General features: G+C 48.6%; 1 protein-coding gene across 5 annotated transcripts in view; it reads left to right on the top strand.

Annotated features, from left to right (window-relative positions):
• The window catches only part of Arhgef7 (Rho guanine nucleotide exchange factor 7), a 107316-nt gene that overhangs the window by 71703 nt on the left and 12280 nt on the right, over positions 1-23333 (top strand). For 4 of the 5 annotated variants that reach the window (XM_055608387.1, XM_055608386.1, XM_055608390.1 and 1 more), the window contains 12 exons: positions 990-1084; positions 1275-1370; positions 5904-6026; positions 10269-10407; positions 11086-11145; positions 11805-11951; positions 14073-14159; positions 15702-15780; positions 15935-16074; positions 18418-18642; positions 20230-20323; positions 22437-22526. In XM_055608387.1, coding sequence (XP_055464362.1) covers positions 990-1084; positions 1275-1370; positions 5904-6026; positions 10269-10407; positions 11086-11145; positions 11805-11951; positions 14073-14159; positions 15702-15780; positions 15935-16074; positions 18418-18642; positions 20230-20323; positions 22437-22526 — 1375 coding nt within the window. The remainder of the gene's footprint in view (positions 1-989; positions 1085-1274; positions 1371-5903; positions 6027-10268; positions 10408-11085; positions 11146-11804; positions 11952-14072; positions 14160-15701; positions 15781-15934; positions 16075-18417; positions 18643-20229; positions 20324-22436; positions 22527-23333) is intronic. The other variant, XM_055608388.1, reaches the window with a different exon arrangement.

The raw sequence follows: 23333 nt of genomic DNA, 5'->3' as shown, positions 1-23333 counted from the left end.
ATTTTAGGAGTTCACTAGTTCTTGCTAACTTTGTTATACTCAAAGCTATTTGGAAAGATTTTAGTTTTAGAGTTAGTTTATAATTACTCTGTTATCTTTGAGAATAATAAGTGCCTATTTAAATATTTTATTTTGATAGGCCTTTCATCTTTAATACATGTCGTCTGAGGTGCTCTGGGACCCCATTGTCTAGCGAAAGTCCCTGTTTCCCACTCAGTATTTTACACTCCATCAAGAGTGAAGCTCACATATTTAATTGAGATATGTCTTACATACAGGCTAAGTGTCCACCGTCTAAGGGCTTGGAATCAGAACTTTGTCGGGTTCTGGAGTTTGGGGGTGTTTGCATAGACTTCACTGGTTCAGTATTCCTAAACCAAATTCTGAAATGGTCTGAAGTCTAAACCCTGAAGCATCATGGTAGTGCTCAAAAAGTTTAAGATTCATGGTCACTTTGGGTTTGGATTGTTTTGCTTAGGGATGCTCAGCTGCATACAAGAATGAGCAGGTCTGATTTCATTCAGTGAGCTTCAGCAAGTGTGTTGACCCGTGTTGCCTTGTACTCAAGGTTGGAACACAGAGCCAGTCTGTCCCCCTCTCTTCTGATCCCTGTCACCGTAGTTAGTTTCCTGCTCTTAGACTATAGACTTGTATGCAGTGCTTGGTGGTAGCTTTTTTTTTTTCTCCTCACCACACAGCATTTTAGAGACATATTTGTCTGTAGGTGCTTTGGGACTGTCCACAGTCTGTCTTTGTAATTTAAGTAGACCTGGCTTTGTTTGGCCAAGGATGGAATGTGCTTTCACTCAACCTGGGCATACCTGTCATTTGTAGTTAATAACCGCAAATGAGTAATCCAGTAATTGTGTTGGTATAATGTGCAAGCAACAAAGTGGGACTTGAAAAATGGTGATGAACTTGGCTAAACTTTGTAAGTTGTGTCGAATACTTTCTGCAGTGTGAGTGATGTCATACATTACGTATTGCAGGTGCTACAGAACATCCTAGAAACAGAGCATGAATATTCTAAGGAGCTGCAGTCCATGCTTTCCACCTACCTGCGGCCCCTGCAGACCAGCGAGAAGTAAGTTGGCCAGACAGCGCACTGAGCGCAGGCTGGTCCCCCTCAGTCTGCACTTGTGTTTGGGGAAAAGGGAGGTGGTGGGTAGAGGTCAGAGCACCAGGTTGCCATGGGCGCAGTACCGTCTTATTAGGTCATGGGAAGTCGGGACGCGTGTCTGGCCACTGACAGCTTTTGGTTTTTTTGGCCTTAGGTTGAGTTCAGCAAACACTGCATTTTTAATGGGAAATCTAGAGGAAATATCTTCCTTCCAGCAAGTGCTTGTACAGTCCCTAGAAGAATGTACAAAGTAAGTAAACTGCTGAGGGCTTACAAATTTGTATGTGTTCAGTTGGTATTGAAAGCATCAAGGTGAACATAACTTTAGAACTAACCAGTTCTGAAGATACAAGTTGGGTTAATTTTTTATTTTGGGTAGAATTTTGTAGTGAAAGCTGTGAAATAGACTGGTTTTTATGACAGTTTTTTTAGGCAGGGACAGACCAGGAGAAAGAGTGATGGTTTAAGTTGATGAGGAAGAGGATGTGGCATGGCGGATCAGGGGTAGAGTGACCCGTGGCTGACCTCTTTGTGTGCCAGGTTGTGGAGGGTGGCTTTTTCCAGTGTTGGCTTCTGTTTCTGCGTTAGTGTGGCCTGCAAAGAGCTGGTAGAAGGTAAATTGTCATGTGTGGGTAGCATGCCAAGGGCTTTTAGAAGTAACCACACGGTCACTTCCATATATGCTCTTTGTTTAGTTAGTTCCTAACATGGACTGGACACTAATCTCAGTGACCTATTTGGGGGGGGGCGGTTAAGGTTGAAGACAAAATTGGACTAGAGTGCAAAGCCAGTGTCCTCTCTCTCCCCATAGTGGGAAGCACTTGTCGGTTCTTAGAGGATGCCCCTCCCCCTTGGGGTGTCTGGGCTGCTTGCAGCTCAGTCCTGGTGTTGAAGGCTCTCAGAGTTTGCCCTCATGCTGGCCTGTAACATTGTTTCAGTTGACAGAATTTCTTCCTTGTGATTCACCTTATTCCTAATAGATGCATGAAGCACTTTTCATTCAGTACCAGTGACCCTGGCCTGAGAACGTGGAGTGGGACTTGCCCACTGCTTCTACAGGACAATGAATTCTGGGCCAGAGAGTCAGCTCAGTGGGGAAAAATGGTTGCCACCTTGGTGGCGACGTGAATTCTATCCCCAGGAACTACATGAACTGACTGTCACAAATGGTCTTCTGACCTCTCCATAAGGGCTGTGTGCACATACCTCTACACAAATGTAAAGACATTTTAAAAATTAATTCTGGGAATTCTATCATGTCTTAAAAGGTTTGAGATAAGCTGGGGTCCCTGTATTGTATTATGAAAACAGCTTAATTCTGTTAAACTAGAACCTTAAGATTGTTCACTTTGGGGCTAATGTTACCTAACCAACATTTAGGGTGGTAGCGGCTCCTTGTTTCTTAATAGAAAAAGGTTTCACAGCACCCCAACTCATGTTCCTTACAGAATACCGGCTGCTGTTTGTTTGCTTAAATTTTAAGACAAGGCCCTAGAGTTAAAAGCACTGGCTACTCTTGCAGAGGACCTGGGTTCAGTTTCCAGTATTCACATGGCAGCTCACAGCCATCTGTAATTCCAGTTCCAAGGTATCCAACACCATCTTTTTGGTCTCCACATGCACCAGTGGGGTGCACAGACATACGTGCCAGCAAAACAATCATACACATAAAATTAGATTTCGAAGAGACAGACAAGTTCTTGACAGGCACCAGGCTGGCGCTGAGTTTTCTCTGTAGCCCAGCACACCTTTTGCTTGTGTTCCTCTTGCCTCTGTTTCTTTGGTGAGTGGGATCACAGATGTATAGCATCAGGCCACAGTGAAACCTTGGTGCCACTACCTTAGGAAGGCAAGGCAGAGATTTGGGATAAGGTCCCAAGTCTGGTTTTGAGCTGTTTTTGTCTTGAGGCAGGGTGTCAAGTATGCTGTTGGCTGGTCCTGAAGTGTGACCTAAGGCAGAGTGGCGGTAGATTCAGGGGAGATGTAGAGCACCCCACCATGGTCTTCCTCAGCCTCGGGAAGAGATACAGCAAGGCGACTATGGCTGTGGCTCATGCTCCTCCAGTTTCCTGGTCCTTGCCCCTCTTGAGAGGTCGTTGTGAAGCACAGCTGCCTTAGCGGGGGCAGCTGAGTCTACTGGTCTGTGAGAGAAATCTGCTTCCTGCAGCCTTGTTAGCACTGGGTCCCACTGCTCCCAGATGTTGTCTGTAGAAGTGCGTGTTGAAGTAAGGAGCTTCCTATCTGTTTTTTTTTTTTTTTCCTCGTTTTTCTCTTGTTGGACATACTTGACAGGCAGGTGTCTGGCTGTTGAGTCAGTTGAAGGCAGAGAATGAATTTCTTGAGTGATCTAATGAGTTGGGTTTGCTACCCAGGTTATTGTTTCAGGTTTTTAGTTTACTGTTTTCATTTATGTGTATGAGTGCTTTGCTTGCATGTATGTGTGTTCCAAGTGTGTGCCTGGTGCCAGTGGAGGTCAGAAGAGGCCGTCAGAGCCCCTGGAACTGGTTTTGCAGAGGCCTCCATATGGGTGGGTAGTAGGAACTAAACCATCTCAGGCACATCCTCCTGATGATTCTGTGGAACTGCCCAACCTCTTCTGATGGATGGCAAGCAAGAGTAAGATTAAAAATACGCCTGCTGCTCTCCCACTGTCCAGGTAGAGCCAGGGGTTGATTAAAAATACATTGTCTTCCTCCCTTCTTGCAGAAAAGCTAATTAAGATAGCCACATTTAAAACAAAAACAAAAACCTGGAGAGCTTAGTGTGGTGGTGCATACCTTTAATCCCAGTGCTCTTGGAGGCAGAGGCAGGAGGATCTCTCTGAGTTTGAGTTAGGCTGTGAGTCTAGGACAGCCAAGGCCACACAGAAAAACCCTGTGACTAAAAACTTGGGGCTGGAGAAACAGCTCGGCAGTTATGAGCACTTGTTGCTCCCGTAGAGGGCCTGGGGTTTGGTTCATGAGGGAAAAGCAGAACAAAGAGGATAGATACCCTGATGAGTAGCATGATCCAGCTTTCTTCCAGGGGCCCACGTGCCTCCTTTGTGGTCAGCCCTGCTGTCTTCCTCTGTTTGACCTTGTTTCTAAAGGCTTGTATACTCTGGGCAGATGGTCAGCACAGGCCTGGGTTCCCGCAAATAGGGTTGTACCGACTGAATGATGCTGTGTCGAGTCTGTGGCACTGTGGGAACCTGGAGTGGCTCGGCCCTCTGTGAGGCTTGGTTCAGCTTCCGGTGGCTGGCTGCAGTGCTGTCTGGGTTACTGCTTACCCCATGAAATATGGGAGGCACTTCCTGTATGGACACTGTCATCTTGCTTGGTCATTCTGCCCAATTTTATGATTATTTCTTTGATTTGCCTATATTTGTCTCTTTTCTATTTTGGAACTTTCATCAGGTGCACAGCAGTATACCTTGGTCATCTAGACTTCTTTGTTGTTGTTGTTGTTGTTGTTTGAGACAGGGTTTCTCTGTGTAGCCTCGGCTATCCTAAACTCACTTTATATACCAGACTAGTCTCAAACTAGAAACCCTAAGACAGGCAAGGAAGTCAAGGAATGAAGTTCTAGAAATTTCCTAGAATAGAAAGCAGTCCAGATGATCAAGGTATGCTGAGCCCTTCTACATCAATCACTAAGAAAATGCCCTGCACCCCAGCCCTGTGTCACAATGTTCATGGAATTTGTTAGTTGTCTTAATTCTTAGATACAGTGTCTTTGTTTCTTTTCTCAGGAGCAGATTATAACTCAAATACATCTGTACATAATTTAGAATGCCTTCCCAAGGGAAGGTTAACACAGGAATTCAAACCTGGCAGGAACCTAGAGATAGGAGCTGACGCAGATGCCATGGAGGAACGCTGCTTACTGGCTTGCTCCTCATGGCTTGCTCAGCTGCTTTCTTATAGAACCCAGGGCCACCAGCCCAGGGATGGCAGCACCCACGTGGGCTGGGCCCTTCCCTATCAAGCACTAACCAAGATGCTCTACTGGCCTTTCTGTAGTCCAGTCCTTTAGAGGTGTTTTGTCCATGAGGGTCTCTCCATGCTTCAGCAGCAGTGACCGTGGATCAAGACTCACTGATTTGACTTTGTTGAGGAGTTCTGGTGTTAGTAGTTTTGGTCCTATTTTTTCTGTGTAGTATGCCCAGGGAGCAGCAAGTCCTCTTTGCTTTCAGTGTGCTAGGAATCGGTGGGCGTGGACTACTGGGGTACAGGGAAGGTGGGGTATCCTTTCAGGCTCCCTGTCCGGGCCTACACTCGGGAGATAGGCAAAGCACCTCAAACTCCCAGTGACCCCTGCATGTGTCAAGTCTCAGCACTTGCTGTCTGCTCTTCATCTCCTCAGCGGCTTCCACTGCCCTTTTGTTCTGGAGTTTAAGACTGGAGGTGGCTCATCTCTAGCCCTGGTCACCTGCAGTGAAACCTGTCTTTAGTACTTATATTTGTGCCACCTGCATTGCTACATGGGTAGAAAACTTCCAGCTAGGTAGCCATGTTTGCTAACTTCCAGTTAGACAGCCTTATGTAACTTAGAAGTTACAGCATTTGATGTACAGCATTTGAGGCTTCAGGACTTATTTTTTCCTCACCACATAGAGAACATGGGTTTAGCTAGGTTGGCCAGTCACTGGCATATCAGATGGCTGTCTGTGGCAGGTTAACCCCTCAGCCTGTAGGAGTAGACAGGGGCAGAAGGGCATGGGGAATGGGCAGAGGACAGCCTGGGGCATCTGCTGCTTGCTGTTTTTTTCCTGTCTGATGGTGTCTGTATCTCACACCTACAGGTCTCCAGAGGCCCAGCAGAGAGTTGGTGGGTGCTTCCTGAGCCTGATGCCGCAGATGAGGACCCTGTACCTTGCTTACTGTGCCAACCACCCATCTGCTGTGAGCGTCCTCACAGAGCACAGGTTCGTTGGCTGAGACATCTGGGCCAGAGGGGAAGGTGGGCAGCTCTGTACCTCTAGACACTGCATGGAGTAGTGTGCAAACTAAACAAGGATAGGCTTATCAAAATAAAGTCAGAGAATATCAGAATATCATATAGTAGCAAAGTGAGTGCTTGAACATCTGTTAAGATCTCCAGAAGGCTGGTCCACAGTGTGTGAAAGAAAGGGATTTGGGGGCTCTGTCTTGGTGTTAGGGTTCTGTCTCTGAAGAGGCACCACAACCACAGCAACTCATATAAAGGAACACATTTAATTGGGGCTGCTTTACAGTTCAAAGGCATAGTCCACTGTGGTCACGTTGGGAAGCATGGCCATGCACAGACAAACATAATGAAGAGAGCTGAGGTCCATGTCTGGATCCTCAGGCAAGGAAGAGACACACTCAAGGATCTTCCTTGAGCTCCTCAAAGCCTGCCCTACCCACCTCCGCACGCTTCCTTCCACTAGGCGTGCTCTAACAAGGACACACCTCCAAAAATGTTGTGTCCTATGAGTCTGTGGGACTGTTTTGTAGCTGGAAGGGTGGTTCATTGGGTAACAGTGCCTGCTATACAGCATGAGAGCTTGAGTCTGGACCCCAGCACCCCCATTGAAAATGCTGAATGTGGCCACGCATGGAACCCCATTGAAGAGCCAGGAGGGTTGCTAGAGCCTACTGGCTGCTGGACTGGCTTTAGTTTAAATGAGAGGCTTTGTGTCACAGGATTATGGTGGAGAGTGACATAGCAGGACACCCAACATCCTTCCCTGGCTTGTTAATATATGCCCTCAGGTGCAGGCATGGGTGTGTATCAGGCGTGTGTGTGTGTGTGTGTGTGTGTGTGTGTGTGTGTGTGTGTTCGTTCAGAGGATCCCTCTGAACACTTTTTTAGTCTGAGACCTTTGGTGGGGAGCTGATGAGTGTTTAGGAAGTTGCTGTGAGCTACATGTAGCTTCAGGGCGTTGTCAGGTGTGAGTGAAGAAGCAGGTGTTTAAGTGAGGACTGTTTGCAGTCAGTACACTCAGCTGCAGACCATTAGCCTTTGCCTTCCTCCTGAAACAAATCACTATGCAGATTTCACTTGTTTCATACAGTGCTGGCCGTTTCCTGGGCGTTGGGGGAGATTGCTGGCTTGTTTCAGGTACTTTGTGGTCCCATTATGATGAGTGCAGGGAACTGTGAGCCACCATCATACCGGTGACTGAGCAAATGTCTGTTGAGCTCAGGAGCGGCTTCTGATGGTAACAGAGGGACCATGTTTTTTATTAACATGCCAATTTTATTATTATTAGAAGAAATTAGCTGATTTTATAAAAAGCAGTTCAGTATTGTTCAAAGCTACTAATAGAAAAGTCTTCATCAGCGTCAAGATTCATGGTCATTGTGCTTTTTATTTTAGTAACTTTAGTGCATTCTTAACTGAACATTTGATGTAAAGCTAATGGGACAAGTACATACCTTGGGTGAGCTGGCCTTGTCCCCAACTAGAAAAGCAGCAGAGGCTGGAGTGGGGCATAGAGGACCTGTGTGCATTGCACACAGAAGGGCAGACACAGTGAGGGTTCAGTAGTTTGTTGGGCCTCGGTAAGGAAAGTAAGTGACCCCGGCCATTTTCTGCTTCTTGGTGCCTCATGTGCAAGAACCACAGTGTGGCTGACTCCGTGTTTAACACCTGCAGTTCTGTGTGGAAGTGGTAGTCTTGGGCCACTGTACAGGGAAAGGGGCTTCACAGTCAGAGAGGAAGTGGAGGCCAGCACCTTGGCACATCCGTCTTTCTTTCTGAGATGGGACTGGCTCAGCCTCTTATTTCCTTAGCATAAAGCTTATATTTAGTTACTTTAGATTGACTCCTTGAGTTTACAAGTTACGAACTTTTATAAAAACACAGGTACTGAGTTTGTGTCTCTAATTATTGTTTAGGTATTGATGTAGTAAAAAAGGAGATAGAGATGTCTCCTTGTGTTTGCCCCCCTCCCCACTCCTGACACACACACATGCACACAGAGAGAGACAGAGAGAGAGTGGCAAGATGGACAGTCCTGGGCAGAGTCTAACTTACTTCTCGTGGGAGGGAGTCAGTTAAAGCAGCAGAGCTGAGGAGAAATGCCCATGCATGGTGCGTTTCACCTCCACTCTGCTATTACCCCAGTGACTATTTGAGTCCTGTCGGAAAGGCAAGCACAACATCTCAAAATAACCAGGGGGAAGGACACAGATGAGGTATTATGTGGGGAGTGTCCTGGTTCCCTGCTCAACGTGGCATGCTGAGTGTGGAGTAGGGACCTTAGGGCCTGCTCTGAACGGCCAGGAGCAACTGGGTGTGGGATCCTGAGCCATAAAGAGGAGAGTCCTGAGGTAGCCAAGAGAGCAGGATGTGGTGTTTGTGTGCTCTTCTGAGGTTCCTGCGCTGTGAGGGTTCCCTCTCAGCCTGCCATGGATCCCATCCGTCTCCTGAGGCGTAAGTTGGTGTTTTGAGCCATGAGTTCTCTGTGTCTGCTCACTTCCTTCAGGACTGCTCTCTGTGCTGAGAGGCTGGGCTGTCAGCCTTGCCTGCTTTCTTGTGGCTCTGATGGCCAGCCAGCTGCCACACTGTGCACGGCCAGGAGATTCTGCTAGCCTGAGCCCAGCTTTTGAGTTTCTGAGTAAGGTAGTTTATTCAAGCCTGAAAGCCTTGCTTTTGCAAGCTGGAGTGCAGCTCAGTGGTGGGAAGGCTTGCCTACAACATGCAAGCCCTGGATTCAGGTTTGTTCTGCATTCTTAGGTGTAGAGTGTTCTGCCCGTGAGCGGATCTCCAGATGGGAGTGGAGCTGCTAGCATTATGGGACTCTTCCCCAAGGGCACCTTCCCTTTGTTGTGTTTAGAGTGGACATGTGGCCGTAGAGGGCACCTGTTTGTACATTATTCTGTAAGAACGTATTTTCCACTGGTTTGTTTGCTTTTTAAAAGTTTTTCTTTTTTTCTTTATGTATTATGTATACATTGTTCTGCCTGCATGTCAGAAGGGGGCACCGGGTCTCACTGTAGATGCCTGTGACCCACCATGTGGGTGCTGGGAATTGAACTTGGGTCCTCTGGAAGAGCAGGCAGTGCTCTTAACCTCTGAGCCATCTTGCCAGCTTTGGTTTGTTACTTTTGCTTTGTTACTTTATAGTGCCCCGAATCAATGAAAACTAAGACCAAAGAACTGCTGGTCTATCAAGATAGCTATAATGAATTGTTTTTATTTAATTATGGTATTAAGAAACACCAAGATGAAGCTGCCTAGGAAGTTCTGTGCTTTCTTTGTTATGGATATCTTTCCTGACATCAGAAGAATGCCCTGTGTAGACCCCATGTACTGACTTTGGCTGTTAAATTTCCCCTTGTTCCCTGAGGACTTCTGAGCAGGGGCTGCCGTGAGTTCCCTGCAATGACTGTTGTGACATCTCACCAAGCCTGGAATACCTTAATGTCTGGGATCCATTTTCCCTTGGGTGGCTTCTTTGAAAGGGGAAAGCATCTGCGTTAGAAAGGGGGCTTGACGGGGCTGCTCATTTCAGAGAAGCTTGGTGGCATGGGTATCTCTCGCCTCACCCGGGGGCATTAGAATGGGTGAATGGGGTGGAGAGAGTGTTGTTAGCAGGGCTCTAAACCTAAGACAAGCTCAACAGCTGAGCCGTGAGAAAAAACTGCCCTCAGTAGAGGGTTTAGTGGGAATGAGGACCCTGAAACAAAGGAAACATTAAACTGAGCAGTGAAAACGATTAGGAAAAGGGTCGAGTGTTGAAGATTTTAATGCTCTCTGAATTTCGGGCATGATCTGTGACCTCCTCCGCACAGCAGAGCCTGTGTGCCTGGCCCTGCTCTTCGTGGGCCTACCCTGCTCTGCGCAGGCCTGCACTGCTCCTGCTGACTGGTCAGTTCAGCTCTCAGGCACACCTCACATTAGGGTGTCTGCAGCTCTTACCAGCCTACTCTCTGGAGACCTCGGAGAGTTTGTGAAGGTCTCCATGAAACCAACATGCCCAGGGCGCTTGGTCAATGGAATTGAGGAAAGAGGTGCGCTCAGTGCGAGTGGTTTGGGTACTTTTCACATTGCATGGTTACCAGCGCATCTGGGGGTGTAATGCTGCGGCTGTTGCAGTAGGCCATTTTGTCTTAGAAGAAACTGGCTCTGAAACAGAGCTGTGTCCTATGTCCCTAACCGGAGCCTCTTCTCTCTCCCACCCTGCCCTGCTGCCCAGTGAGGAATTGGGAGAATTCATGGAAACAAAAGGTGCCAGCAGCCCTGGGATCCTGGTGCTGACCACCGGCCTGAGCAAGCCCTTCATGCGCCTGGACAAGTACCCTACCCTGCTGAAGGAGCTGGAGAGACACATGGAGGTGCAGCTGCTCCCTGGCCTGAGGCTCTGAGCCATCCTTGACAGACCTCCTGTCTGTGAAAACATCCCACAGTTCATCCGGAGTTTGTAACTTAGTGGTTTTCAGAGAGACTGCTTTAAGCACCGAGGGTTTCTCCTCCTCTGGCCCTCAGAGAAAGTATCTGTCCTTTTACTTCCTTGTGTGCACATCTGCCCACCAAGGGCTCCTCCAAAAAGCTACAAAGCATAATTTTCAAGTAGTGTTGGGTGTCCTGTCCACATTTCGTTAGAAGCGGTAGGAGCCCGAGCTGCAGATTAATGGCAGAGCATTTATTGCAGTCTGGGGTAACAGCTCGCAGAGCTACCGGGTCCTGCTTATTCCCAGGCTTGGGCGTGTCTTCGGACCTTCATAACTGTTGATCTCTGCCTTCTAGGGAAGAATAGTCAAGAGATGGCTGTAAGCTGGCACGTGACCATGTTCTCATGAGGCTTTAGTTACAGAAAAGTGTAGCTTGCTGACCCTTCCTGGCAGTTTTGTTCCACGTTAATTTTTCTCAAGTATTTTGGCACCATGGTCCTTTAAAAGATAAGCAGCCCTCAAATGCTGAGAAGCTAATGGCTGAACAGTATCAGAAGGTGTTAGGCTAGTCTTCAGGCTGCTTTCTGTGTGAAAGTTAATCCTGTCTTTCTTTATCCAAAGGATTATCATCCTGATAGACAAGATATTCAAAAATCGATGACTGCCTTCAAGAACCTTTCCGTAAGTGATTTCGCTTACTACAGTTTGTCTCGGACGGTATCATGACAAATGTGTGTTGGATTGACATCCACTGGAAAAGCCACACAGTGTACCAGTCACCAGTGTGACTTGAGTGCAGTGTTTACTGAGGTGTAGCAAAGGACACAAATACAACATTCCAGGCCCAGGAAGTCCTCCCACTTGAGTGCACTGTGGGCACCACAGCCGGAAGTGTGATTGCAATTCAGAAAAGATACAGCGTAGCTCATGCTGGAGGTGTCGTGAAGCCTTTTGACTCCTTGCCTCCAAGTCCAGGGCTCTTGATCGATATTCAGGGCATGGGCCCTCACTTGTCATGGTGGCCAGCTGTGACTTCAACATGTTTCTATGTGTAGTACATGCTCCTTCCTCGTCTCAGGCTCCTCTGCTGGCAGACACAGCAGAAAGAAGTGTTCTTAGGTCCACTGTCCATTGCTTGTCCTGACACTGGCAGCATGCCTGTATAGCTTAAGGTGTCAGAGTGTGTGCGTCTGTCTCCTTGGCTTGAGTTCCTCACTCTGTGTAGTTAAGCAAGTCCTTCAGCTGGTATAAAAGAGCATGGTTATCCAAGCAAAAGCAGTATGAAAAAAAGATTCTGGAAGCCTCCGTCTCTGAAAACAGTTGTGTTCTGTGTCCCACAGGCCCAGTGTCAAGAAGTACGAAAAAGGAAGGAGCTGGAGCTGCAGATTCTGACAGAGCCCATCCGGAGCTGGGAGGGGGATGACATAAAGACCCTGGGCAGCGTGACATACATGTCCCAAGTCACGATTCAGTGTGCAGGAAATGAGGTACGGGCCCACTCCTAAGGTTTGCATTCCAGGTCTAGAGGAATAGGGTAAGCTGCTGACAGTGTGTAGGAGTCTCATATTTGGGGTCCACTTTTTATCCTTGACAGGCATGGAGGGCTTGTGGTGTGGGCAGAGAGCTCAGAGCACATGGCTTATGGCCAGTTCACATCCACCCAGGATCAGCTTGTTCCAGAGGCCCATGAACCGAGAGGCCATCTATCTAAGACTGGAGGCAGCCAGCATGTGTCTCATGCCCAGGCTCCTCTAGAGACACTTGCACGGGCCTGCCCTAGGCTTCTCATCAGAGTGTGCTTTTAGGAACCTCATGTTGATGGCTCTGGTCTGTGTGTGCTGCCTGCTTGTGGGAGTTGCAGGCCTGTTGATGGTGTGTTAAGTGTCATCCCTCCACAGTGAGCGCTAGCTGTGGATGGCTGCTCATCCTGGGAGATAGTCCATTTGATGGTGGAGCACTCTGTCGAGCTTCACCTTCCCCACACACTGCCATTTGGACAGAGAACACACAGAGCTTGCCCGGAGTGTCCTGACCACATGATTGTGTGGACGCTGTAAGAAATTGTCACGTTCTTTTTTTTTACCACACTGATGTGCAACATTCAGATCGTTCAAGAATTTGTTCCTTAAATGATTTCATATGTGTGGGTGTTCGTCTGCGTGCATGCTTTTCTACAAGGTGCATGCGGTGCCACAGAGGCCAGCAGAGCGTGTCCGATCTCCCTGGAGATGGAGTTGCAGACAGGCATGAGCTGCTGTTTGAGTGCTGGCAATTAAACCTGGGTCCTGTGGACGAACAGCCAGTGTTCTTAAACCACAGGGCCATCTCTAGCCCCTTAACTAAGTGATGTTTAACTTTTGTTTTAGATAACTATGCAGGATTTCCCAGAATGCTAAGGCTCCATGACAACGGTGGGTATTACCCCAGAGACAGTCAGAGCTGCCATGCCCTTGAAAACAGAAGGTCTCCTGCTAGCGCCCCCAGCCTGTGTGCCTCCAGGAGAACATGATGGGTTGTTTCAGCAGCTTCGTTAGGATACTGACTCCCGCCTCCTAGCCCTGCGGCCCTTTGAATGGGTGTGCATCATGAAGAACACGCTTGGGAGAGTTGTTTACTGTACCTGCCACATCTAAAGGCAGCAGCTCAGATACACCTTTTTCTGTCTCTAAATTCTTGGGACTTTAGTCTCTTAGATGTGTGTGTTTTCTGTGGCTTTTGTTACCATAAAGCAAATGAGTATTTTTAAGTTTTGGATGTAAACTGTAGCATACTTACCAGGAGAGCAGCATTTACTTAACATTTTATCCTATTTTTCTTGTGGCTCGAAGAATCTACTTGTCCCCATCCTTCAGTAAAATTGTCTAAGTTCTTTTTCTCTGGGCCACGAACAGAAAGTTATTAAGTGGTATTCAGAGATACTCCACACAGGGATGGAAAGAGGGCTCAGTGGTTAGGAACCCTGGTTGTCCTTACCGAGGACCTGGGTTTGATGCACAGCACACACATGGCAGCTCACAACCACCCGTAACTCCAGTTCCAGGGGACCCCATGCCGTGTTGTGGCTTCTCTGGGCTCTGTACACATGAGGTGCACAGACATACATGCAGGAAGACCTTCAGACACAAATAATGGCGAGAAATAAGCCTTGAAACTCATTGATTCATTCACTCCTTCATTTATCAAGACAGGCTCTCTGCTACTTTACTCTGTTGTAGAGCTCAGTGTGTAGGCCTTGCTGGCCTAGAGTACCCAGAGCTCCGCCTCCCAGGTGTTGGGATTAAAGGTGTGTGCCACCACATCTGGCCAAATAAACTTTTTTTTTTAAGGTGTCTTATATGACTCACGTTTCTTGAGTCATGTAGGTACTTTGTGTTTTAAAAAATCTAATGGTCTTTGGTTATTTTTTATTGGTAATGGTTATCTGGCTGTTAAGGTTTAATGCAGACCATGCTAGTGTTTAATATAGACTGGGTTATAGTCTGTTGGCATTTAGTACTGCCCTGTATAGTTTGGTAGAAATCTCAAGTAGGAAATATGGTATGAAATTCCATAGGGTCTTTTATAAAGGTTTGTGTACACACTTGTGAACAGATTCTTTTTAATATTAGGAAAAGAATGAGAGGTATCTCCTGCTCTTCCCAAACCTCCTGCTTATGTTGTCGGCCAGTCCCAGGATGAGTGGTTTCATCTATCAGGTAAAGACACTGAATTTGTGTTTGTGTCTGCGGTGGGTGTGAGAATTGCTTTCAGGGCGCCCGTGAATTTATGTGTTAATATTGAACACACCTGAGTATGTCTGTGTGGCCCTAGGTCATGACCGTGTGCTCTTACCTGTGTGTGCGCTGCTGTTGCATCTTTCGCTGTGACTGGAAGGAAGTGAAGAGCCCGCGTCAGTGTTTCTCACTCTCTGCGTTGCCCCCCGCAAAGCACATTGCTTCTCTGGGGCTTTCACCTTCTGTGCTGAGCAACAGAAGTCCAGCGGGGTGCTGTGAGCTAAGATCTGTTGTAAGGGGTAGGACTTTTCAATACATTAGGCTTGTAACCTTTCAGTGACGTCATTTAATGTGTGAGGTTTTAATCATTTCTTTGAGAAAATTTGAGGGCTGGTTGTATGAGACAGGGTGAGGGACTAGTGGTGGGGGCATTAGGTAGGGCCTGGGAGGTGCCCTCAGTGTCTTGTCTGGAGGACTGGCCAGCCTCTGCCTACTGCACTAATGGAAGCTGCTGCCTACCCTCAGCTGTGAGGGTGTCAGGCTGTTTGGACTGGGTGGGGTTTTGTTGTTGTTTGTTTATTTGGCTTGGAGTAGGGCACGAGGTGGGGAAACCATTGAGAACAGTTGTCCTAGTTGCTTTGGATTGCTGTTTACACACCATACCCAGAAGAAATGTGAGGAGTCAAGGGTTTGTTTTGCTTACATGTGTAGATCACAGCCATCGTTGAGGAAGGTCAGGGCAGGTCAAGCTGGAGCAGAGGAATGCTGCCTGCTGCCTTTCTTAGACTTCATGGCCTCCTACCCGGGGATAGCACTTTCCATAGTGGCTTGGGCTCCTGCATCAACCATGGATTAAGAAAGGCCCAGCCGGCAGCCTTGCCTGTGGCCGCTGGGAGGCTGACAGTACCTCTGCTGAGGAAAACCTGTCAGCACAAGGCCTGTCTCCTGCCTGATGGTAAAATCTGTCCTCTGGCTAAGTTGTTTCCTGGGCCCCAAGCACTCATAGACTTGTAAAGATGTAGCCTTTGGCCACCAGGTGTCTCAGTTTTTGTAGCCTGAGGAAAAGTGTTGAGTGCTGGATTGTGCTGTTTAAAGGAGCTTTGTCCATTCTGTTTTTTCTTGGCTGGCATCTGCTTCATTGTGAATCCGTCTTATTTTTACAGGCAGGATCTCGGCCACTGTGCACCCTGTGGCTTCTGTCTGACATTGCCGTACACTTTTTGTGTGACAGTATAACGTGCTAGTCTGAGTGTATGTCCTTGTCTCAGTTTCTCATCAGTTGGGCCTTCAGACTCTTAGCTCCCTCTTCTCTCTGTGGCACTGTGCACTCTAGCTGTGTCTTGTCTCCTGTTCACAGATTTCACCACTGGTGAAAGTCCTGCCTCGCTTCATACTCTGCCACGGGCCAGTTTGGGCTCTGTGGCTTGATGTTATTTAAGATGGTAGCTTTTCTGTGCATTAATTTTGCTCCTCGTGTAAAGTCCCTCCTTATTAGAACAGCATTAACTGTTGGGGTCTTTCCAGGGAAAACTGCCAACGACAGGCATGACAGTCACAAAGCTTGAGGACAGTGAGAGCCACAGGAATGCCTTTGAAATATCAGGTAATGGTGTCCAGGCTTGTGCACGTGCCACCATGATGAGGATCGGCATCCTGTCCTCTAGCGGTTGATCCTTCTGTGCTTCCGGAGGCCTCGGGTTCTGGGTATGCACGTGTGCTTGTATGCACTTACTGTATTCCCTTCTCTTCCTCCCTAGGGAGCATGATTGAGCGGATTCTGGTGTCGTGCAACAACCAGCAGGACCTGCACGAGTGGGTGGAGCACCTGCAGAAGCAGACAAAGGTCACATCTGCGGGCAACCCCACCGTCAAGCCCCATTCCGTGCCATCACACACAGTAAGGCCGCATGCTTCCTTTCCTGGCTCTCACAGCTTGGCCCGAGTTGGCGCATTCATGGATGCAGGGTTCTAAACCCTTGCCTCCTGCTTCTGCAGGTGTCAGCACGGAGCAAAGCGCCCCAGATTTTTTGTGTCTACTCTCAAGCTCAGTGGCGCTCAGAGCTACTCAGAGGGTTCCCGCTGCACCCCAGAAGCCACTAGCCTGGAAGTGGTTTTCTGAGAATTTTAAACTCCATATATGCCATTCAGAAACAAAAAAAGCAAAGGAGAGGGGATGGTGGTGTTGAAAGGCATTACACACCTTCAGAAATGACGGGGTTGGGCCTGGGGCCTAATTGGTAGAGGTCTTCCTCAGCACAGAGTTGGATCCTAACTGTATGAGCTGGGTAGAGCGGCACACACCTGCATCCCCGGCATCGGGAGGTGGGCCAGAGAACATGAAGTTCCAGGTCACCCTATATGCCGTGGCCAGCCTGGCTTACCTGAGAACCTGACTCCAAACAGAAACAAACCAAACCAAACAAAACAAAAACATTTACTTTTCACCTAATAAAAAAACTCAGTGGCACTGTGGTTTTTTTAGTGATATAAATTTCAAAATAGGTCAACATTGGTATTTAGACTAAGACGTAGACATTTTTGCTTGAGAAGTTGGTGTTATTTTAAAATTTAACCATTTTTATTGAAAGACTAGGCAAACCTTTTAGAAATGAACCTTGCATCATTCATGTTATAGGTATTTCTCCCTTCTCTGTATGACTCTTGGAATAGTTTCTGTCATGCAGTTCATTTTTTCCATCAGTGCCTTCATGGAGAGGGTCACCAAGGTCACCTAAGATCCTGTCTGTACCATGCGGTTTTCTTTCCACTCTTGGTCTCATGTCAGGGTGCAGTTTTCTGGGCTTGCTGTGCTTTCTCAGCAGTTGGGGCATCAGGTGCCTTGCTGTGTTGGCCGCACTGCAGTCTACTTGGCTGTGCTTCGTAACTTATCCTTCCTTCAGAAGGTCCTCAAGGAAAGGCTGGGGTGTTTGGCTCAGTGGTAGAGCATTTATACCTAAAGTGCAAGGTGCCACAAACAAAACAAAAAGTTTATCTACTGACAGAGGCTGACAAGTGAGGGTGTACAGAATAGCCTGAGGCCAGGCTTCCCACACCTTGACATAGACGTGCTGTACGAGTGGGCCTGGCACCTCGGTGCTTAGTGGAAGTCAGAAACTACCCTGCCAGGCCCAGCTGTGGAGTCCTGGTGTGGAAAAGGCGCTGTACCTCATGTGCTAAAAGCACTGGCTTTCCCCTGGAATTCTTTGGGAGCGGTTTTTGTTTGTTTGTTTGTTTTAACCTGGGATCCAGCTGTGTCCAGCATCAATTAATCTCTCATTCTAGCGTAAGGTATAGCTCTTGTTTTCACAGTGAGGAGAAACAAGCCAGTGCTTAATTGTTACTGTATTGCTGCTGCAAGGGATGTGGGGCGCAGCCTTCTCATCAGCAGGCTGCTTGGTGTAAGGAAGCTTGTTCTGGAGCGCTCTATGAGTGTTCAGGAGTGTGCTGTGAGCCAGCAGGTGAACCAGTGCGCTGTTCCATAGCGACCAGCACAGTTCAGGACTGCCCCACCCACTCTTCAGTCCCCAGAGCTGTGCAGCGGCCTTCTGTTAGTTGTTCCTTGGCTGCATCAGCTAAATGAGACCCTATTTGAGTATTGCTTATTAACATTTTCATTATAAACCTTACTAATAACATCCCCCACTGAAGAATCAGATTTCAAATTACTCTGTTTTTACTAAAATAAGTTAAGATTTTTAAGAGAATAATATCTTTATTCCAGATATTAGCATCCTTCTATGAAGGCCAAATGGTCCACAGAGCTTCACACAGCTCAGTGGCAACTGGGTTTTCCCCAAACAGGAAAGAGCCATAGATGGGATGGGCCTGGCTGCTGTGCCCCAAGAAAATTGTTCCTTCCTTTTCCCTCTCTGCACAGGCTTTGGTATGCCTTTTCCTGCATTAACAGGTAATAGTGTATGCCCGGGGAGGATGCCCACCATCAGTCATATTCCAGTCAGGGTACTTGAGGCTCTTTTGTTCTGTTTTTGTTTCTTGGTGAAACTGTGATACTTGCACTAGTGTCTCATATACTACGACATAATATCTATAACCTGTGTAAATGTGGATCTCTCAGCCCCAGCAAGGATGTGGGCAGCCTCATGTCCTGCCCAGAAATAACTGCTAGGCTCCCATCCCTTGGGAGCATGGTACGGCGAGGGGTGAAGCCGTGTGATTAGGGCCTTCTCCAGTGGCCTTGTCCATCTCATGCTCTCTCTGCTCTTGCTTTTGTGCCTGGCAGCTTCCTTCCCATCCTATCACTCCATCCAGCAAACACGCGGACAGCAAGCCTGTGGCACTGACGCCTGCGTACCACACACTCCCCCACCCCTCTCACCATGGCACCCCACATACCACCATCAGCTGGGGACCCCTGGAGCCTCCGAAGACCCCCAAGCCTTGGAGCCTGAGCTGTCTGCGGCCCGCACCTCCCCTCCGGCCCTCAGCTGCTCTCTGCTACAAGGAGGTGAGGTCCTGCAGCCGCTCAGACTGCCAGCTGCAGTGAGCATGCCTTGACACCTGGGTGCGTGAGCTTCTGCGCTTAGTGACCTCAGAAATGAAAGTCGGTGTTTCTGTTCATGGTAGAAAGACCCCGGTGACTTCTTCAAAACTGAGAAGAGGGTCTGCCCTTATTCTCTGTCATCCCTTCTGTTGCAAGGGCCAGGAGGTGCCCTTAAACATAATGGAATGGGCATGCATCCCTCTAGTCCTCTGAGCACTGTGCCCACACTTGAGGGTTGGTGCCCACGAGGCACTGAGCCTGAGGGGCCCCTGAATTTGCAGGCTGCAAGGGCCTTACCCTACTGCATGCCACTCTACTGTGCCCAAGATCTGTCCTGGAGTTCCTAGGTAAAGAGCAGGTTTTCCAGTGAAAATGGTCAGTCCCTGAAGGCACTGCCTCCTTGGCCTGAGGGGAGTTGCAGCAACCTTTCTCAGTCCACTCCTGCTGTTCCTTGCATGCCGAGTGTAGCCACAGTGCACTTGCGTCTTCCTTCACTAAGTATCCGCGGTCTCATGCGCTCCACCTAACCCTGCTTTCACCTGAGGAGGCTCAGCTTTGGTGAGTGAGAAGCCAGGTTACCAGTAGGTGTGAGCCTGACGTGGTGGCTTGTGTGAGAAAGAGTGAATGGAGCATGCACAGGGTCTCTTTGCAGTGCTCCTATATTTCAGGGGTGTTCTGTTGAGTCCACAGTACGATTCTTTTGGAGCTGATTTCTGTTCAGGGTCATTCTTTATAACGTAAGAAATGTGAGGCCACATGGACCCCAGGAGAGTTTAATAAATGATGCCCAGAAGTGTGTGGTGGGTGGCACGTGCCTTTAATTCCACCACTGCAGATACAGAGACATGTAGTTAGTTCCAGGCCAGGCTACCCAGACTGTGTCTCTAAATAGCACAACCAAACAAACAGTAAAAGCGGAAGAGAAAGCTGTCAAGGTCTGCTCTGTCCCCGAAGCGCCTCACCGCCCGTGTGAGGGCATCCATTTGGAAGCAGATGTCTGTGCCTAATGTGCTTGCTGGTTGAACCAGCATGCTGTCTACACACTCCAGTTTTACGTTAAAGGGAAGGTGGTTGCTGGGATTGTCTCTGATTTGCTCAGAGCCGGGGACTCAGGCCTACACAGAGCAGCTGGCAAGTCCTGTTGTTGCATTAGTCTGTGCTTAAGATGGGGTCCCTGCCGTGGCTTTAATTTTAGGACTTTGTGTACTTCCCTGAAGAATCTTTATTTACTTCTGTTCCCTTTTAAATAACTTTATTTCCCTTCACTCTATACCCCAGAATGGACAGTGAGGCTCCTGTCCTTTCTCTTTTTTAGCAGAGGCCTTATTGCTGTGTGCGCCTGTGGGATGTATCCGGTCTGGTCCTGTTAACAGAGTTGTCATCAGAGCTGAGGCTTGTTAATGAGGGTGGTGAAATGTCCTCTTGGCTCTTGGCTTACATTCATGTTGGCATTGGCAGAGAAACACGAGAGCTGGAGATGGGGTGGGAGGTGTTTGGTGGTGGTAGTCTGGTTTCAGTCTGACAGCATGTTTGTCGTTGGTGTTTCCCTAGGATCTCAGCAAGAGCCCCAAGACCATGAAAAAGCTGCTGCCAAAACGCAAGCCTGAGCGCAAGCCTTCGGACGAGGAGTTCGCTGTGCGAAAGAGTGAGTGCCCACCCATGGGAGCATGCTCACCTTGTGGGCTGTGGCAGTTGAGGGAGAGCAGGGCCTGCACCTTGACAAGCAGGTGGCAGAGTGGAGCAAGCCCTCTCCAGCCTCTCTCTCCGTTTGTGAGGCTGCTGTTGACATGCCTAGTCCTAGACCTCCTTCACCTGCTCCCCCCGCCTCGCTCCAGGCCCATGAAGTATTCAGTCCTCCTCTGAAGGGCTAAGAGGTCCTGTTGTTTTTTCTCTACCCTTCACACCCATGATCTGAGTCAGACCCAGATCCTTCTGACTCACACATGGCTTGTCTGTTAGGAGAGGTGAGGGCTGGGCTCAGGTGTGCCTGGTGGGCTTGATAGAGCAAGTGTTTACCATGTACCTTCCATATGACTGGCACTGTGGGGTGCTGGGACCACAATGTTGGTCAGACTGTTAGTCACTGCCAGACATTTAATGCTGCCTGTGTCCAGTTGTGAGACCAGCTGTGCAGACAGAGTCCGCGGCACTGGTCCTTGGGTGAGTACATTTGTCCCAGAAAATGGGGAGCAGTGTCTAAAAGCACTTTGCTGGGCATAGCCAGGTGTCATGTTACTGCTCTCTGCAGGTGAGGCTGAGGGTGGACTGTCCTGCAGCTGAGCTGACACAGATAGCAGCAGTGCCCAGCTCAGATGCAGCACCCGTCCTGGGCGGGGGCTTGAGGAGTCTGATTGAGCTGTCTGATCGGTGCAGCGTGGGCTGTGGTGGGGGGACACAAGCCAGGAGGTAGGCCTGCGGCTCTGATGATAAGAGGTATGGACTAGCTGAAAGGCATATGTGCTCAGAGCTCAGAGGAGAGGCAGTCTATTCCTGTGTTCTTAGCCAGAAGTCCTAGCAGGTTAGGCATGAGAGGACTTGGCAGGCCAAGGGTAAGGGTTGAAGAAATGTTATGTTACTGATCCCTACACAACACTTGGTGCCTGACTGGTGCTCAGTAAACTGCATTCACTAAGGCTTCTGGGACTGGGTGAGTTGTGCCAGCTTGGAAGGCTAGGACTATAATCCACATGCTAGTCCACACTGAATGGGAATCTCTGTCCTCGTGTTAGTCAGACAGAGCATGTGTGTGAAGGTGGCCGTGCTTCCCAGAAGGAACAAAGCCTTCCCTGCCGTCTCCTGCCCTGCTCCGGAGGAGCCTCCTGCCCAATGACTTGTTCCAGGTGGCCAGTTTAGGTGTCTTCGGGCTTTTGGCTCTCGGGACTGAAGTAGATATCTGATACCTTGAAGTAGATATTTGGTTTGCCTGGTATATAGTTTACTTCCTTTAAAGTGTTGCTGAGAGCTGGACATGGTGGTACGTGCCTTCAGTCCCAGCACTCAAGAGGAAGAGGCAGATAGATCTCTGTAAGATAAGAGGCCAGCCTGGCTACATAGCAAGTTCTAGACCAGTCAAAGCTGTACAGTGAGACCTTGGCTGAAATAAATAGATACATCAAAGTTACTGAGGCATTTACAGCTATGAGAATAGCAGCCTTCTATTCTCTCGTGTTTTATTGGAGTAGGTGGGCTTAAAGAAAAAACATAGCTAAGTAACTTATGAAACCAGAGGAAGAGAAAAATATATAAAACAAATAGCTTTCTTCCACGTGGTACCCTTTTCTGAGCACAGTGGCTGAGGTTCTTCTGGCCTCTGTCTAGAGGGCGTCATGCTAAATTTCTTACCTGAGCATCTGGGAATTCCTGCCTCAGAAGGAATGCCCCTTAGAAGGCCTCTGGTCTGGTGACTTTGCAAAGCTTTCTGCTGCACCCACAGCTTTCCTTGTTCCCACACTGTGTCAGGGCCCAATCTTCAACACTTGGGCTTCCTACTTTAGGCTCACTTCCTGCTCTCTGTTTACTGCTGCTATCTCCTGTATGTTGTGTATTCCACTCTCTGCTGTTTCTGGTATGTGTGTTGAGGAATTGCTCTTCTGAGAGATTTAGAACATCACTGAGTTGTGGTGCTAACCGTTTGCAGCATGCTAATTTCAAAACGCTAAAAGTTCTATGTGGAGAGCCTAACTATGAGCCCACAAGAAAGTAGAGGGCATCGCTGTGGGCCGAGCGCTGAGCGGTGACGGGCTCCCGTGTCTCAACAGGCACAGCCGCTCTGGAAGAAGATGCACAGATCCTGAAGGTAATCGAGGCTTACTGCACAAGCGCGAAGACGCGGCAGACCCTGAACTCGAGTGAGTGCCACCCTTCGCCCGTGTGGGCACCGTCCTTGGGCCTAGTTGCTCTTCAGTGGGAGGTTTCGGGGGCTTAGCCAGTGTAGGAGTGTGCCCGGTGCTGTGCTCTAGCTAGCTGCACTGTGGCACTGCGTCCTTCATGAAGCTTTGGTCGTACAGCTGCATGCAGAAGGCAGTGGAGCTTCCTTTTCAGTTTTGCTCTTTGATGGTGTTAAAAAGCACTGAAATTCAACTCTAGAGCCATCTTCCTATCATCTTTGCATTTTATTTTGTTTTTAATATTTGTTAATAAACAGTGGTAGGTTTTCCGTTTTGTTTTATTTTTTGGCAGGCTCCAGGTGGTGTCTCCTAACTCACACAGGTGGGTGTCTACACTGTGGTAGCACTCAGGAGCACTGCCGCTTGACAGGGAGCTGGGAGCCCCACAGTCCTCCTTTCTGCTGATGCTGGAACTAGCTGCTTGGCATAGAAACTGGTTACTGTGGCTCTCCTGCCTTGGCCCTTCTGCACTCCAGGTTTCGGAGAGACATTTCTACTCTCAGCAATACCCACGGGTGGTAGCTCAGATCACATCTTGCCAGCCACAAACAGAGAAAAGGGGGGAGGGACTTTCAGCCACTTGAACTTTTGTAGGTGCCTCTGCAGCTCAGCCAGCAGGTTTGGCAGGCTGAGCCTCAGGTGGGCATTTACAGGTGGCTGCTGCTGCTGCCGCCTCCACTTGCAGTGTTCTTGCAGGACCACACTGCCTTCTGCTTACGGCCTTCCTAGGGGTCAGCAAGATCTCCTTTGTCCCTCCCATCTCTGGGA

The sequence above is a fragment of the Psammomys obesus genome, unplaced genomic scaffold (assembly GCF_907164565.1).
Source record: "Psammomys obesus unplaced genomic scaffold, mPsaObe1.curated_primary_1811, whole genome shotgun sequence".
Classification (NCBI taxonomy): Eukaryota; Metazoa; Chordata; class Mammalia; order Rodentia; family Muridae; genus Psammomys; species Psammomys obesus.
Note: the sequence above shows the minus strand (reverse complement) of the source record. Positions and strands in the feature narration are given on the sequence as shown.